Genomic DNA, 13,934 nt, shown 5'->3' on the forward strand with positions numbered 1-13,934 from the left:
CATGCCTGGGCTAGTTGTTGAAGATTCTCATTTTGCAGGGTGACACAAATAGTTCATGCAATAATACACTTCATAGTAAATCGAACACGCAACCTTCTGATCCTCATAACTTTGGCTTAAGTGGTTGTATCTCTTGCTCACTAAGAGCATCTCCAAAAGAAGCCCTACCCAATCCCCAATAGCTATATTTTAAGAATTTAACTCAAAAAACTGCTCCAACAGATTCTCAATATGACTCCCTATCTTTACCAAGCCCCAAAATCACCCTCCAACCTCTCTACTTCTAGCGAGCAACTCTCGCTCCCTATCCAACCCGTCCCCACCCACCCCGCCACCTGCCTTGGCCTGGAGCACCTTGTCCCCGCTACTCGTCCACTCACAGCCATGTCGAGCTCCCACCGTTTATTCAAGCTCCTACCAGCCCGTCGCGTTGAGGTCTCGCTCGCCGCCGTTGCGGGCCCTCGGCTTCAACTTGGGAACCTCGCAACACCCTGCCGCACCTTTCTCTCTGCTACCGCCATGCCCTACCTTCGCCGTCTCCAGACCTTCCTCCGCGCAAGCTAGCCACCATCTCCATCCCCGCTTCCAGCCCCTCCCCGACCATCATGGAGTTGGTGGTACCCTAGCCGTAGCTGCAGCCGCCATTGGTGATGGAGGTGGACTTGCTGGTGGTGGTGAAGGGGAAGGTCCACGTGCTTGCTAATGATGGAGGTGGACTCGTTGCTGCTGGTGGTGATGGAGATGGACTCGCTGTTGCTGCTGATGGTGAAGGGGAGGTGGACTCGCCCACTGACGGCCGCATGCTCAGCTTCCGCTGCTGACCACCGAGCTCACTACTACTGTTAGGCCAAGATCTGACAGTCTCATCAGTTGGGTTGGTAACACTAGGAATATCAAACTACTAATTTCTTGGAGTTGATTCAGTCAGTGTCAATTGATAGATATGGTTGTTTGATTTGTAAATTAGATTCGTCTCTATCGTTTCTTCAACGTCTGGTTTGCTAGATTCTTCTTTTTGTTTTTGCTATTGTTCGCGAGCACATTCTATTTCTTCCCCACTGTCGGTTGCTTCGGTGGAAGGGGCAACCCGTGTCGTTTAGCTCGCTATGGCGCTCGGCGTAATGACGGTACGGCTGCCGACTGGTTCGTAGGACGAGCAGCTACCGAGAGCTCGACCTCCACCCAGCCGAGTGTTGCTTTGTTTGCTCGGGAAGAGGAAAGGGGAGAGAGAAAGAGGAAAGGTCCAGATGACAGGTGGGGTCCACCTGTTGCTGACATATACGAGGAAATATAGGAAATAGGGTATTGAGAGTCTGTTGGAGAAGAAGGTGGTTTAGAGAGGAAATATTATTGAAAAGGCTCCCTATATGAAGATATAGGGAGTGAGTTTTAGAGAGGCTCTTGGAGATGCTTAAAAGCATATATAATAGGATGCTCAGAGTCGGTGCTTATAGAAAAAAAAATTAATTCTTTTCTCTTACATATAGTGGCATAAGTGCTAGCTTAAACATCGTTGTTTATATTAGTACCAATAAGATAATTAATCTTATTTAAGTATATATAGTCTCTGTTTGTATTGGAAATTAAAAAGTTTAAATATTTGTAGTCTTTGTCTACATTGAAAATTACAATTTTTATGTAAATGCTTAATACTATATTTTTTAAACACCTAGCTATAAGCATCTACCATTATTCATAACATAAGGATCAAATCTTAGATTTTCTCCTTGTGTGTTTTACTATAACGGAATTTTCTTTCAGTGGTAAGCGATGTACTCATTGACAATGAGATGTCTGTATAGTGACTTCGTCAATCTCTAAGTTACGTATCTCTGATCTTTAATAGATATTTTGTGAGTGTGTACGTGTGATGATTTGAATGTGTATGTGCATTTACGTGTTGCACTAGAGTTTTTCAAAAAATACACTTCATAATTCCTATCTCACATACCTTTGGAAGAGAAATGCTAAAAATAAACAAGGGCAAAGCTTAATGGAACAAAACTATCCATTTCATAATAAAATCATAATTGATGAGATAATTGTTCAGTTGCCACTCTAAAGAAATGACAATTGCTGCTGAAGATGACGTTCAGACCGCTCTGAGTCTATGCATATGAGATAGATAGCAAATAAACAATTACCACTTCCTCAGAGTGAAAAAAAAGTAAAAACCCCAATTGAAAACATCCTTGCAATGAACACAGCATACACCGCACAGTCCCACATGCACCTGATCGAGGCCAAACGAGAGCTGCCACTGTGGCAGCAGCGGTACAAATCGCAACGTGCTAACGCCTCGCCGTAGTTGGAGAAGACTCGCCAAGCACAAATCACAAATCGTAAAAAGAAGATTCGGCGGCTAGAAAATCGGGTGAGGAGCTTTCGAGTCAAGTTTAGAAAAATCCGGTTAGCTAACTGTGGAGCTGCCAAAGTACATGCAAGTCGAATGAGCTAAATCCTACAACCGCGTAAGTTTAATGACTTGCATACATGGACTAAGTGCTACAACTGTGCAAGTTCATGAGTTTGTTTAAGGTCATGTTTGGTTCAGCTCCGGTCGATTTTTGCTATTTATAGCACAAAGCTGAATTAAAGAGTCTATTTTTTAAATGGTTTATAAAAAGCAAAAGCTGGTAAAAAATATTATTATTACTGGAAGTTGGTTTGGAAAAACTTTTGTAGCATCGGAGGAATGATATTCTGAGAGGTATTATATATTATATATTTCATCTGTACCAAAAACCAACTCAAAAATATCTTGTCGAGGGTAATCCTCCGGTAATGATCTTAGTATACCAGATGACGAACGTGTTTCTACGTTTCATATAGGTGTATATCAAACTGGACTCAAGAATACTAGAATTTATCCAGATTCAAGCCTTATGTGGAATAATAATTTTACGTTATGTGTATTGTCTTACAAAGTGGGTGAACTTGTTACAGCATGTTCTCTCCCTACAAACTGAGTCTTCACCCTTTTATATACCAGAAACAAAGATGCACAAACAAACGGATCGTGTCAAACCCTATGATAGACCTATCCGTAATGGAGCCAGCTACCCCTAGTCCATTAAGGCATCGGTTAGGCATGTCTGCTATGCTCTGGTTGTCCTTTACACATTGTATTATCACCGAACGCTATCACACTCACCCATCAGACAATCTCTCGACATTAAATACTACGAGGCGGGTCACTACCACTCCACATCGTCCTATGACCATAACCTGCTGAAAACAAATACTTGGAGAAGGAAAAAACACTCAAGTGGACAACATTAAATGATGTTTGACTGGTTAGATGATGATCAGTTCTATGACCAGCAAGGACTGATTGCATGATCTTGCTTTACGACCAAGGGGCTGATCCTACGATGCGGTCATTGTCTTGATAATATCTGCTACCGGCTAGCACTTGACGACGTGAGACCTACCTCGTAAGACACCTCTTATCTATTACACCGATACATCTTTTCTATAAATAACTTTTAAAATCAATTTTTGAAAAAGACTCGGCTCAACCTCCTAAATAAAATGCAAGCATAGGGAGGTAAGTGCTGCAACCACGCAGGCTTCCGATGCAATTTTGTTAGGGACATAATAGCTTGATACCAATAACAAAATTATCCATTTCGTTAGAAAAAAACACGATTGAGGACAGCACTTGCGATAGTCGTTTTCCAATCAACACGATTTGAAATACGGTTGCCACGAGCGCGCGCACACAAAGTCCTACACCGGAGGCCAAACGTGATCAAATGGTACCAGTGTGGCGGCACGAATCTCGGCGCTCACCTGGCCAGACCAGACACCGCGAACCAGACCAGACACCGCCTCGTCGTCGTCAGTCTCGCTCCCCCTGTCTGTTCCCCAGCTCGCGTTCCCACCTCTGCCAGTCAGATCTCGCCGCCGCGATGGGCTCCGCGCACTCCTCCCACTCCTCCGTCTCCACCGCCGCCGGCGACGACGAAGAAGACGAGGGTCCCTCCGCCGCTGCCGTGTCCTCCGCGGGCCTGCCCGCGCTTGCGCCGCCGCCGGTGCGCGTTCCCCCGGCGGCCGCGTCCAAGGTTCTGGAGCAGGAGCCCGAGGTGCTGCCCTGCCGCGCCGCGGACTCGCCGCTCTCGCCGCAGCCCTCGGCGGCCGGGACCCCGCGCCTGCTCGCCGGCCCCGGCATCAAGGTCTGGGACCCCTGCCACGTGCTCCTCCCCCCGCCGCCGTCGCATCAGCAGCAGGGGAGGCCGGCCGAGGCCACCGCCGCGGTGGAGGTCGTGGTGGTCAGCCACGGGGAGTGCGCCGCCGCGATGCGCCCGGACCTCGTCGGCGGGCGGTGGCCGGCCGCGGCGCTCACGGCGCGCGGGGAGCGGCAGGCGCGCGCGATGGCCGTGTTCCTGCGGTCCCGCGGCGCCAGGCTCGCCGCCGCGTACGCGTCCCCGCTCGACCGCGCGCGCGCCACCGCCGCGCTCGTCTGCCGGGTGAGCACTTCTTGGCTCTCTTCGTGGTTGTACATTGTGTTGCTGCTATTGCACTCTTGTCTTGGAATGCACCTGAACTGGCGGGCAAAGCTTGCAGTTTTTACATCACAAACTCAAATACATGAAAGAATGAAAACAATTTTAGGCATTTCGGTTTCTGCATTGTGCTTGTTCGATGTTTTTTGGCAGTTGGCACTCTTGTCATGAAAGTTTCCTTGTGCTAAACGAACACTCTTTTGAAGAAAGGGTGAGCTCTTGTGCTAGGCTCTGACATTGTTGTGTTTTGTTTGTTTGATGCACATCTCGGGGTTGTGCCATAAAATGGTGCTGAAATTGGTGATAAAAAAGGTGATGTTTTCCCTTTTAGTGTTTACTAGGCTGGTGGGTACGGATCGTGTTTGTTTCATACAATGTTTTCATACGATTAGTTGAAGGCCATATGCAGTTTTTCGTTGATTCGGCCTTTAGCAAGCCCATTCCCTGTTGGTGTAGTTCAGGAGTGCATAGGTCTTTGAGGAAGCGCTGCGGAATGTAGTCCTTAATAGTGTTAAGGGTGCCCTTTGGAGTTGCAACCATTGACTTAGTCATTGATAAGTGTGATCTAGTCTTCTATGTCCTCTGGTTGAAAATCGCAACTAGTTGATGTAGTTTCTTGTGTGATTTTTGGGGTGAGAAAGTAGTTATTGTAGCATTCATGCTCTCAAGCTTTTCTTTCCATTTTTATTTTCTGTCATTGGACAAGAGATTGCCATGTTTGGTCCTATGGATTAATTTATGTTATGTAGGGAACTTCAATGGGAGATCACAATATTTAGTAACATTGAGAGTCTTCCACTTAGCTATGATGAAGCTGCCATCTTTTCTTGAGTACTAATCATGTCATGTAGTTTGTTTTCATGGGAATATCACAACGCTTGTTGACAGTCTTCCCAATAGTTGTGGTGATGGTGATGTTAAGGCAGATATTTGTTTTTTGTTTGGTATATTGTTAAGATTGAAAAGTATTCTATGCTTGCTCATAACAGAAGTAGCTATTAGATCTGGATCTGACATTGGTGTTCTCCTTACCTTTGAGCTTCTATATAACACACTATATATTTATCTCAATACATCACAATTTCACATGTACCATAGGTTGGGAAAACATAGATTGAGAAGCATTTGAAGGGACCAGGAGGTAATCCCTTGTCTTTTACGGTTTTACCTGCTCCGTGATATTTATCTGAAGGGAGTGCCTGTGCTAGCGTAAAGGAGCAGATTGTGTGTTTCACATGACACTAGTATAACTAGACTTAGATGGCAAGCATTTGTACCCTACACAGAGTAACCTGGAATTGCTAGTTTTTAGACAGCTTTTGAGCATATTGTGCTGCCTTTTATGTGGCTGAATGGCAGCTATTTGCAACTAAACAGATATTTCTATGTTTTTGTGAACAATACTTACAGTGTTTGTTATTAGATTTAATGCCGGTTGATGTACAACGATCAACCAACAGGAGTGCCTTCAACAAAGGGAAGAACTGAAGAAAATGACAATATTAATTACATTAAGAATGATGGTTTGGAAACGTTCTGCATGCAAATGAATACTTTTATGAGATTTTAATGGGTTTGGCAAATGAATACTTTTATGAGATTTCTAGTCTCTAGGAGTAGAATTCTTATATTATATAGAGTTCAATTTTGAAAAAAAAAATCCCTTGAAGGTGCACCAAGTTTCCTGGCTTAAACAGAAAATTTGCTACTTCCGCTGTGATCTTTTTATTGAAACTTAGTTCTAGTCTTCAAGTTAATTGAAACTGTAGCGTAGCCTTGTAGATCAGATGATACCTTATAAAATGGTATTCCTCAAATGCAGACATGCTGATAGGTTGTATACCGGATTCTATATGTTAGCCTCTGTAAGCACCAGAACATTATGCTAAGACTTGGACTCTGACTTGGTATGTTAGATGCTAAATTCATTGCTTGTTTAACGGTGAAATCAATCAGTTACAAAATATTTTCAAATGGTCATTTGGTCATTTTATGTGGTGTTATTATTGGATATCTTGTGTGTGCTAATTGTCTCTTAAGCTGTCAATGATTATCCATTTTCCTCTATTACATCAATGAGCTGCTGCTTCTAAGTCTGAACCCCGGAAGCTTTGAGTCTTGTGCAAGCAATTTCTAGGATCTGGATTTAAAGCGCAAATCATTGTTTTTGAGACATGTCTCAAGTCCGCATCAGCAAAAGAAATCTTTCATGAAATGGAACTTTTTCGAGATCAGATTTAAAATGGAACTTTTGCTGATTTTAATGCAATGCCTTAGTGCGCTTTAATCAGTCTATGATGCAACTGGCAGCTGCATACTATTTTTAGGAGCACCCCAATGTTGCATATAACTTCCACAAAGCTGTCTTTTCCTTTAGACAACACATATGTATCTATTTACTTTCCATTTCGATTGCTTTGCAGTTCATAATATACAATATGTTAATTTGCAGGAACTTGATTTCCCAGAGGAGCAGATCCAACTATCAGATGCTTTGACTGAGATGAGTCAAGGTCAGTGGGAGGGCTGCCCGAAATCTGAAATTTATACTCCAGAAATGGTCAATCTGATGGAAAGCACTCAACCTGATTTCTCAGCGCCATCTGGAGAGTCACTCAGGCAGGTGCAGTTTCGGATGATGGAATTCCTCAACCGGACAGTCCTAAGGCTACCAGAAAAGGTGGCAATGGGGGACACACTATCACAGCAAAATGAGCCAAAGGGGTTCTCTCGGCAGAGCTCCACTAATTCTGTCCAAGATGGCCCTCCTTGGGATGTGCTTTACAGGCTCAATCGACATAGCCTCCAAAAAAAGAAATCTGGAAAGAGCCGGCTCCAATTTGTCACTTCAGGGGACAATGAATCCGAGGATGACTTCTCCCCTAAAGATATAAACCATAGGCATCTCCTTCATGACGGAAGTCTTGGGAGCTCTGTTGCCACCTCCATTGCGATTTTCAGCCATGCGACCCCCATTCGATGTATGATTGCAGGCCTGCTGGACTGCAATCCTATGATGTCCCAGAGAATATGTATAGACGATTCGTCAATTACCGTTCTTGAACATTCATTGAAAACCGGATGGCAAATAAAAAGGCTGAATGATACGTCACATCTCAGGCTTCTCTGATACAGGATGTTGCTCTGTTCAGGAGGAACGTAGCTGATGCATGTATCGGTGAATTGTAAAGAAATTATCAGAGAGCATTCTGCAGATCAGATGCTGAGGTCACTTGCTGTACATGCCACCATCAGAAGTGGAGTCTCTTTACTGTATTTCTTTTATCTACTGCCATATCTCTATCCATGAAGGTCTGGCCTGTAGTAGTGTTGTGCTGTATTTGTTGTTATTCTTTTCCAAATTATTTTTCAAGTCTAATTTCCAGCTGAATCTATTCGCTATTTTTTGGATGGGTAGTTGGTGCCGGGGGGGGGGGGGGGGGGAGGGGTGCACATTTTGTTGTATCATTCATTTTTTCATCAAATATTTTGCAAGTACGAGCTATTTATGTATCTTTAGTGCTATCCGAAATGCAACCGCAAATCTGTTATGTTAGTGCCGATGGCATAAAGGTTTGTAATTTGCATTCAAATGCTGACCATAAGGTTGTCACTTGTGATCAGTTGTATTTATAAACTTTTACCATTCCCGACTTCACCGGAGAATAGCAACAAATGCAGCACAACACTTGTTACGGTATAAGACATCTGTTAAGCTGCGTACTCAGCTGCTCTTGTAAATGACAAAATCTCTCAGTGCCATCATAAAGAGCCGGTCTGAGAAACCTTATTTTGATTTTGGGGTGGTTTGTCCTGGCCTAATAAGCGGCAAGCCTATCTTTTATTTCAAAGAGAGTACCAGGCAGACGCACGGCGACACCATTCTGGCACCACTAGCCATGTGGTACAAGCAGCAGCAAACCTGTTTTAAAGCAGCATAGTCAGGGATGAGAATTTGCACTCAGATAATAGAGCAAGTACTTGAGGCTTAATGGAAGTTCAGTTAGTCCCACGTTGACACGAGTGTCACTGCGCAACACGCATGGAAGGTCTTCCCAGCTTCTCTGCCTTCTCTCCTCTGCTTTCCCTTTCAGAGTGCCTGGGCCATGAAGACATGAAGGGTGCGGCTGCACAAACACGCGAGAATACACGCAAGTCACGTGGTGTCTGCGAAGGACGTGAGCTCTGGAGGCTTGGAAAGCAGTCCTATGGATCTGAGCTGGTCTGGTCTCATGGATGTGAGGCTTGGACCCTATCTAGTATTTATAGCATGGCACGTAGTTATGCCTATAGCTGGCCAAATGAGTGGCATGGCATAGCACGACACGGTACGACATAACACGATCCGGGTTTAGAAGTGGCACAACCTATTTAGATACAGTCTGGTTTAGCCTGTTAGCCAAGCGAGTCGTGCCGTGTTGGTCCGTTAGCCAAGCGGTCGGTCTAAGACATGACCCACTTAAAGTTGGATTGTGCCATGATGGCCCATGGCACGGTAGGCTCGATGTACTTGTTTTTACCTGCTAAGCACGTTAGGATTTGAACAATTGAAAAAAAAAATTAAAAAGAAAAACTTCAGAAACTCACAAAAATTATAAAAAATAGGTAACAATGAGCTTTATTGATTGGTTGCCTCGTTAAAAATATTTTTACTAGAAGAAAAAAGAGTACAACTTATGCTCCGAAAATTACATGGTTTTATTAGAAACTCCAGATTTTTTCTTGCAATATGCAATGTGCTTTCTCATGATGTGTTTGTCTCATGATGTGCAGATGATGGATGAAACTTGACGGTCGACGACGAGATGATCGAGACTAACCGAGATGCTTGGTGTCGGACAATCAAGGAGGCTGAGCGGAGTCAATGGTGATACTAGCTGTACACATGGAAATCAAACAAAGCGTGAGAAGGTGAATAAAGACAGCATGTTAATAAAGTCAGGCGAAAGGGATACCGGTGCAAGTGACAAGATGGCTCGAGAGATCGGGAGTGGGAGAGACTTGCTGATAGTCAAGATCGCAAGACAGAGTACACGTGTTGATATTAGATTACTTGCTTAAGGTGTAAGCAAGTGGCAGTAAACCACGCTTTGAGAAGCGTGCAAAGTGGTTTCGCGGTTTGGTCTTAAAACTGTGGAAGGTTGAGAGTGCATGTTGTATCATCGTGAAACTTGCGTCGAGACGAAGCTAAGTTATGAAGGCTCCACGATTCTTCGATGGATGAAGAAAGAGTTGGACAAAAATGACCTCAGTGGTAGGTAGGGGTGTATTGAAAGAGGGGGGCAGAAAAGGAACAAATAAACTTAGAGGCTAAGGAAACTCCCAAGACCTATAAATAGAGGGAGGGGCTATGCTAGCCTCTTAAGCTAGCAATTTAAGAGTGTGTGCTAGGGTTTTAGAGGTGAGAGAGAGAGGAGTAATTAGCCTCTGTATTAGGTGAGAGCTTTGTGAGTAAAATACTTTGAAATCTGCCAAAATTATAGCATTCCTCTGCAATCAATGAAATTTATGTTTGTTCTTATACTTGTGTTCATCTCCTTCTAGTTTTCATCTCTTGGTTACCTTGTAAGTCTGCAAGTTTTTCGGTTTTTGTGATGATTTTCATTTTTGTTGAATAACTGCAATTTTTCATTGTGTTGGAGTTGTTCTTCTTATTGCTAGAGGGATAAGATTCATATATGAGTTGGTCTTGAACCATCCCCCATCTCTAGATCCATCAACTTGAAGAGTTTCTTCTCTTGGTGCCTAGATCCTTGGATATAATTGTTTCTTCCTCAAGTTGCAAGCTTTTATGAGCGATGACACTTGGATTGGCTTTCAATGGAACCTAGTATTCATATTCATCAAGTGGAGCAATGGTTTTCATAAAGATGTTTGTTGTTAACTATGTCTCTCATCTAGCTTTCGCGGTTTTGTTTTGAGGTATTTTGGGTGAAAGATTAGGGATAGACCATCCAAGAAATTGGTGAGGCTCCTATTCACCCTATCTAATCGTCTTTCTCGATCCTATAATTGGTATCAGAGCTGAGTTTGATTACTTGTTGACCTTAATCGGCTTTGTGATCCGTAGGTAACAATGGAGAGACATGGGAAGATCTCGTTCTTTGAAGGTCGTGACTTTTCGTACTGGAAGGTGCGCATAGAGGCTTATCTCTTAAATCAAGGAGGTGCTATATGGGAGGTTGTAGACTCCAACTATGAAATTGTTATCGCTCGCACTTCTCAAGACCCAGATTGAACAATATAAAGCTAACAACAAGGTTAGAAATGTATTGTTTATCAGTCTGAGTTGTAATGAGTTTGATAGGGTTCAACACCTCCGTACTACTAGAAAGATTTGGTCCACTCTTAGTGTCTTTCATGAGGGTACTAATCAAATCAAGGTTCAGCGTCAGAGCACTTACAATCAGAAGTATCAAATATTTGTGCAAGGACCCAGAAAGTCTTTGGATGCTATGTTTGCAAGATTTGATTGAATTGTAGTAATCTTAGATCCACTATGATTTTGCCTTACTCTCTCTGATTATGGGAGGACGATCAAACTACTTTATGCTCTTGACCGTAGCATTTCGAACACACTCTCTTTCGCTCTATCTTTTTATTTTTCTCTCTCACTCTCTCCCTCACTCAAGCCCTAGAGAGAGAAGAAGAGATCACCTCGACAGCTTCGACGACCAGAGATTGACGGAGGGAACTTCCTTGAGCTACCCGAAGGCTTCCTCGACCTCATCCCCTTCACCCTCCTCATCGGGGGAGTTCCTACACGCGTTTCTTTCACCTCAAGCCCCAAACCACCTCGGAGCCCGATCTCCAAATCAGAGCTTCTCCAAAGTGGATTAATCCTCTAGAAAGCTTCCCTACACTAAGGTGAGATGTTCCCTACCATTTTTCTATCGTTCCTGACCTCTAATTGATCCACATTCCATTTAGATCCAACCTTAACCCTAGCCTAGGGCTTATCCATGGGGTATTTTGAGTTTAGCTTGGTGAATGTTGTCCAAATCATTTTAGAAATGCTCCACTAGTCCTATAAAGTATTTTGGTACCCTTCGTGGTTGAAGGTTTCACCAGAGCCTACGCTTGCGGCCTCACAATGTGGCGCCGACAGGGTCTCACGGTCTGACCACCACTAGAGCCGGTCTGACCACTGGCATACCGTTAGTCTAACCGCTAGGCGCCAAAACCATCTACAGGCCGACGATCAGACTGCCACCTCCACATCGGTCTGACCGCTAGCCCTTCAAGGTTGTATGTACTTAGGTTACCTTGCGCAGGATTTCAAACTTCGGAACCCTAATCATTTGGTGATCTTTTGCAAATATTTTTGAAACATGGCACTCTATTAATATTCATGCATGCATCATATGCACACTTTTCCACTATTTGGTTATTTATGCAATGCATTCTTGATTCATTTAGAGAGCGTTACGCCAAGGATCCAAGTGAGTAAATGCGATACCAATCTACCGAAGTTCTATGAGTGTTGCGTTGGGAGTATCAGGCAACCACCAGAGCAGCAATGCAAGCATCTAAGCATATTGTACCCTTTATTTTGAATTGGATGGAGTCTAAACTAATAAGTTGTTGCTTATGTATGTTTGCATGTTTAGCAATGTCGATGTCAGGTTTATATGGGTAGAACCTATATTGTTTTGCATTACATCTACTTTGAATTATTGATTGTCCATATCCTTGTAGCTTTGATAACATTGTTGATATCTAATTTATGAGTTAGTCGAAGTGCTGAGAAATGCTTATGTGGGGGAACCGTCCAAATAAAATTCTGGTTAATCACCAAGTCGATCATTTACATAATCACGACTTCAACGATGAACCAGAATATCATCCTGATAGTTTCGGCACGTGTTTTGTGCCAAAGATCGGAACACATGCCTTTCTAACATAAGCAATCATAACCAAACTTAATAAAGAGTGAGTAATTAAATCATATTACAAGTTCTTAACTATTTACAAGATTAACAGTTTACAACAAAAGAGATTTAGGAGGATACTAAAACTGATCAACTCCTAGCCAACAGAAAAAACTACGCAGTGGAAATAAAAGCTAAAGACAGCAAAAAATGGTGAATCCATATGCCCTTAGGCTTCACCCCAAAAGCGCGACCTTCGAGTAGTTTCCTACTCATTCCCGTCGCTAGCATCAGCGGACGTGAAGTAACCAAACACCGTCTCTTCCTCACCTGCAAAACCTGTAGAACAGCTAAGTATGAAGGTACTCGCAAGACTTAATCCATATAGGGTACATATAAATAACCCAAATAAAAGGATTATGCATTGGGCCATTAACAAGAAAAAAGGCCACAATGTTGATTAAAACATATGCGCCCGCAACCTAGACATATATGTGTGAGCATCTACACATAACCAACATACCCTTCCCAAACCTATAACTACCAACCTGCACATAAATGTAAATGGAACCATAGTAATATATCACTAACCAACCATCAACATTACCCAACATGCCATCCATACCACCATCCCACATTCATAACTATACGACCGATGCAAATGAACAGAAGCATACTCATGACCGAGAACATGGTAATTCAAATTATTTTTACACCCTACAGGGGGTACTCCTTTACCTACATGACTCGAGGACCATATGGCTCACGTGTCCACACAAGCCCATGCGAGGGGGTACTCATGTCAACCTTTCCCAATAAGCCTCAAACATTTGATCATACACAGATAGGTGCGGGGGTCATCCAGAACTACTCCCAGAGCAAACTGGAGACCTCTACAAGCCTGCCCGCTCATACCATCGGCTCGTACGAAAAAAAGACCACAGATACCAAGGTATTCGGCTTATCGTTCCCATGTCCGACATGTAGTAAGCACGGTAAGTGCTAAAGTCAACTGCACTGACGGACGGTGCTTAACTGATGCAAAACGGTCTATGGTGCCCAGCTCCTCTCCCGAACTACCCCGAGGAACTCCTCCAGGATAGAAGACATCCCTAACACCGCTCACATCTTATCTCATCCTCACATTTCATCCAACCATCGATATCATAATCAATATTTGAGAACAATAAGTAAGCACTAAGCTCATGAACAACGGATGCACCATCACTCGACTTCTACCGAGGACCTATGCATTGCTAAGCATTTTGAATAACTTTCAAGTTAGACATCAACAATGTTATCAAGGCTATAAGGATATGGATCATCAAATAACCAAGGTAGGACAATACATCGCATAGGTTCTACCCATATAAGCCCAACATCGACTCATTAAACATGCAAACTTACATAAAGCATAATTTATCAATTTTAGACTCCACAATTCAAATCGAAAGGTGCAATATGCTTAGATGTTTACCTTGCTGCTCTGGAGTTTGCCTGATAATTCCCTCACAACACTTACAAAACTCTAGAAGGTTAGCATCGCCTTCACTCG

The 13,934-nt window shown here is 43.3% G+C and overlaps 1 protein-coding gene across 1 annotated transcript; it reads left to right on the forward strand.

The window, feature by feature from the left end:
- The first annotated feature begins 3,810 nt into the window (after window positions 1-3,810).
- Window positions 3,811-7,902, forward strand: LOC133899884 (uncharacterized). Its single transcript, XM_062340917.1, has 2 exons — window positions 3,811-4,472; window positions 6,961-7,902. Exons 1-2 carry the CDS (start codon window positions 3,915-3,917, stop codon window positions 7,636-7,638), a joined length of 1,236 nt encoding a protein of 411 aa, XP_062196901.1. The 5' UTR covers window positions 3,811-3,914; the 3' UTR covers window positions 7,639-7,902.
- Window positions 7,903-13,934: the final 6,032 nt, after the last annotated feature.

Source organism: Phragmites australis, chromosome 19, assembly GCF_958298935.1.
Source record: "Phragmites australis chromosome 19, lpPhrAust1.1, whole genome shotgun sequence".
Lineage (NCBI taxonomy): Eukaryota > Viridiplantae > Streptophyta > Magnoliopsida > Poales > Poaceae > Phragmites > Phragmites australis.

Bases quoted from the DNA above. Each gene is read 5' to 3' on its own strand.
- LOC133899884 (XM_062340917.1), top strand. From the start codon at position 3,915: ATGGGCTCCGCGCACTCCTCCCACTCCTCCGTCTCCACCGCCGCCGGC. The intron at 4,473-6,960 runs GTGAGCACTTCT...GTTAATTTGCAG, and splicing joins CCGCCGCGCTCGTCTGCCGG to GAACTTGATTTCCCAGAGGA.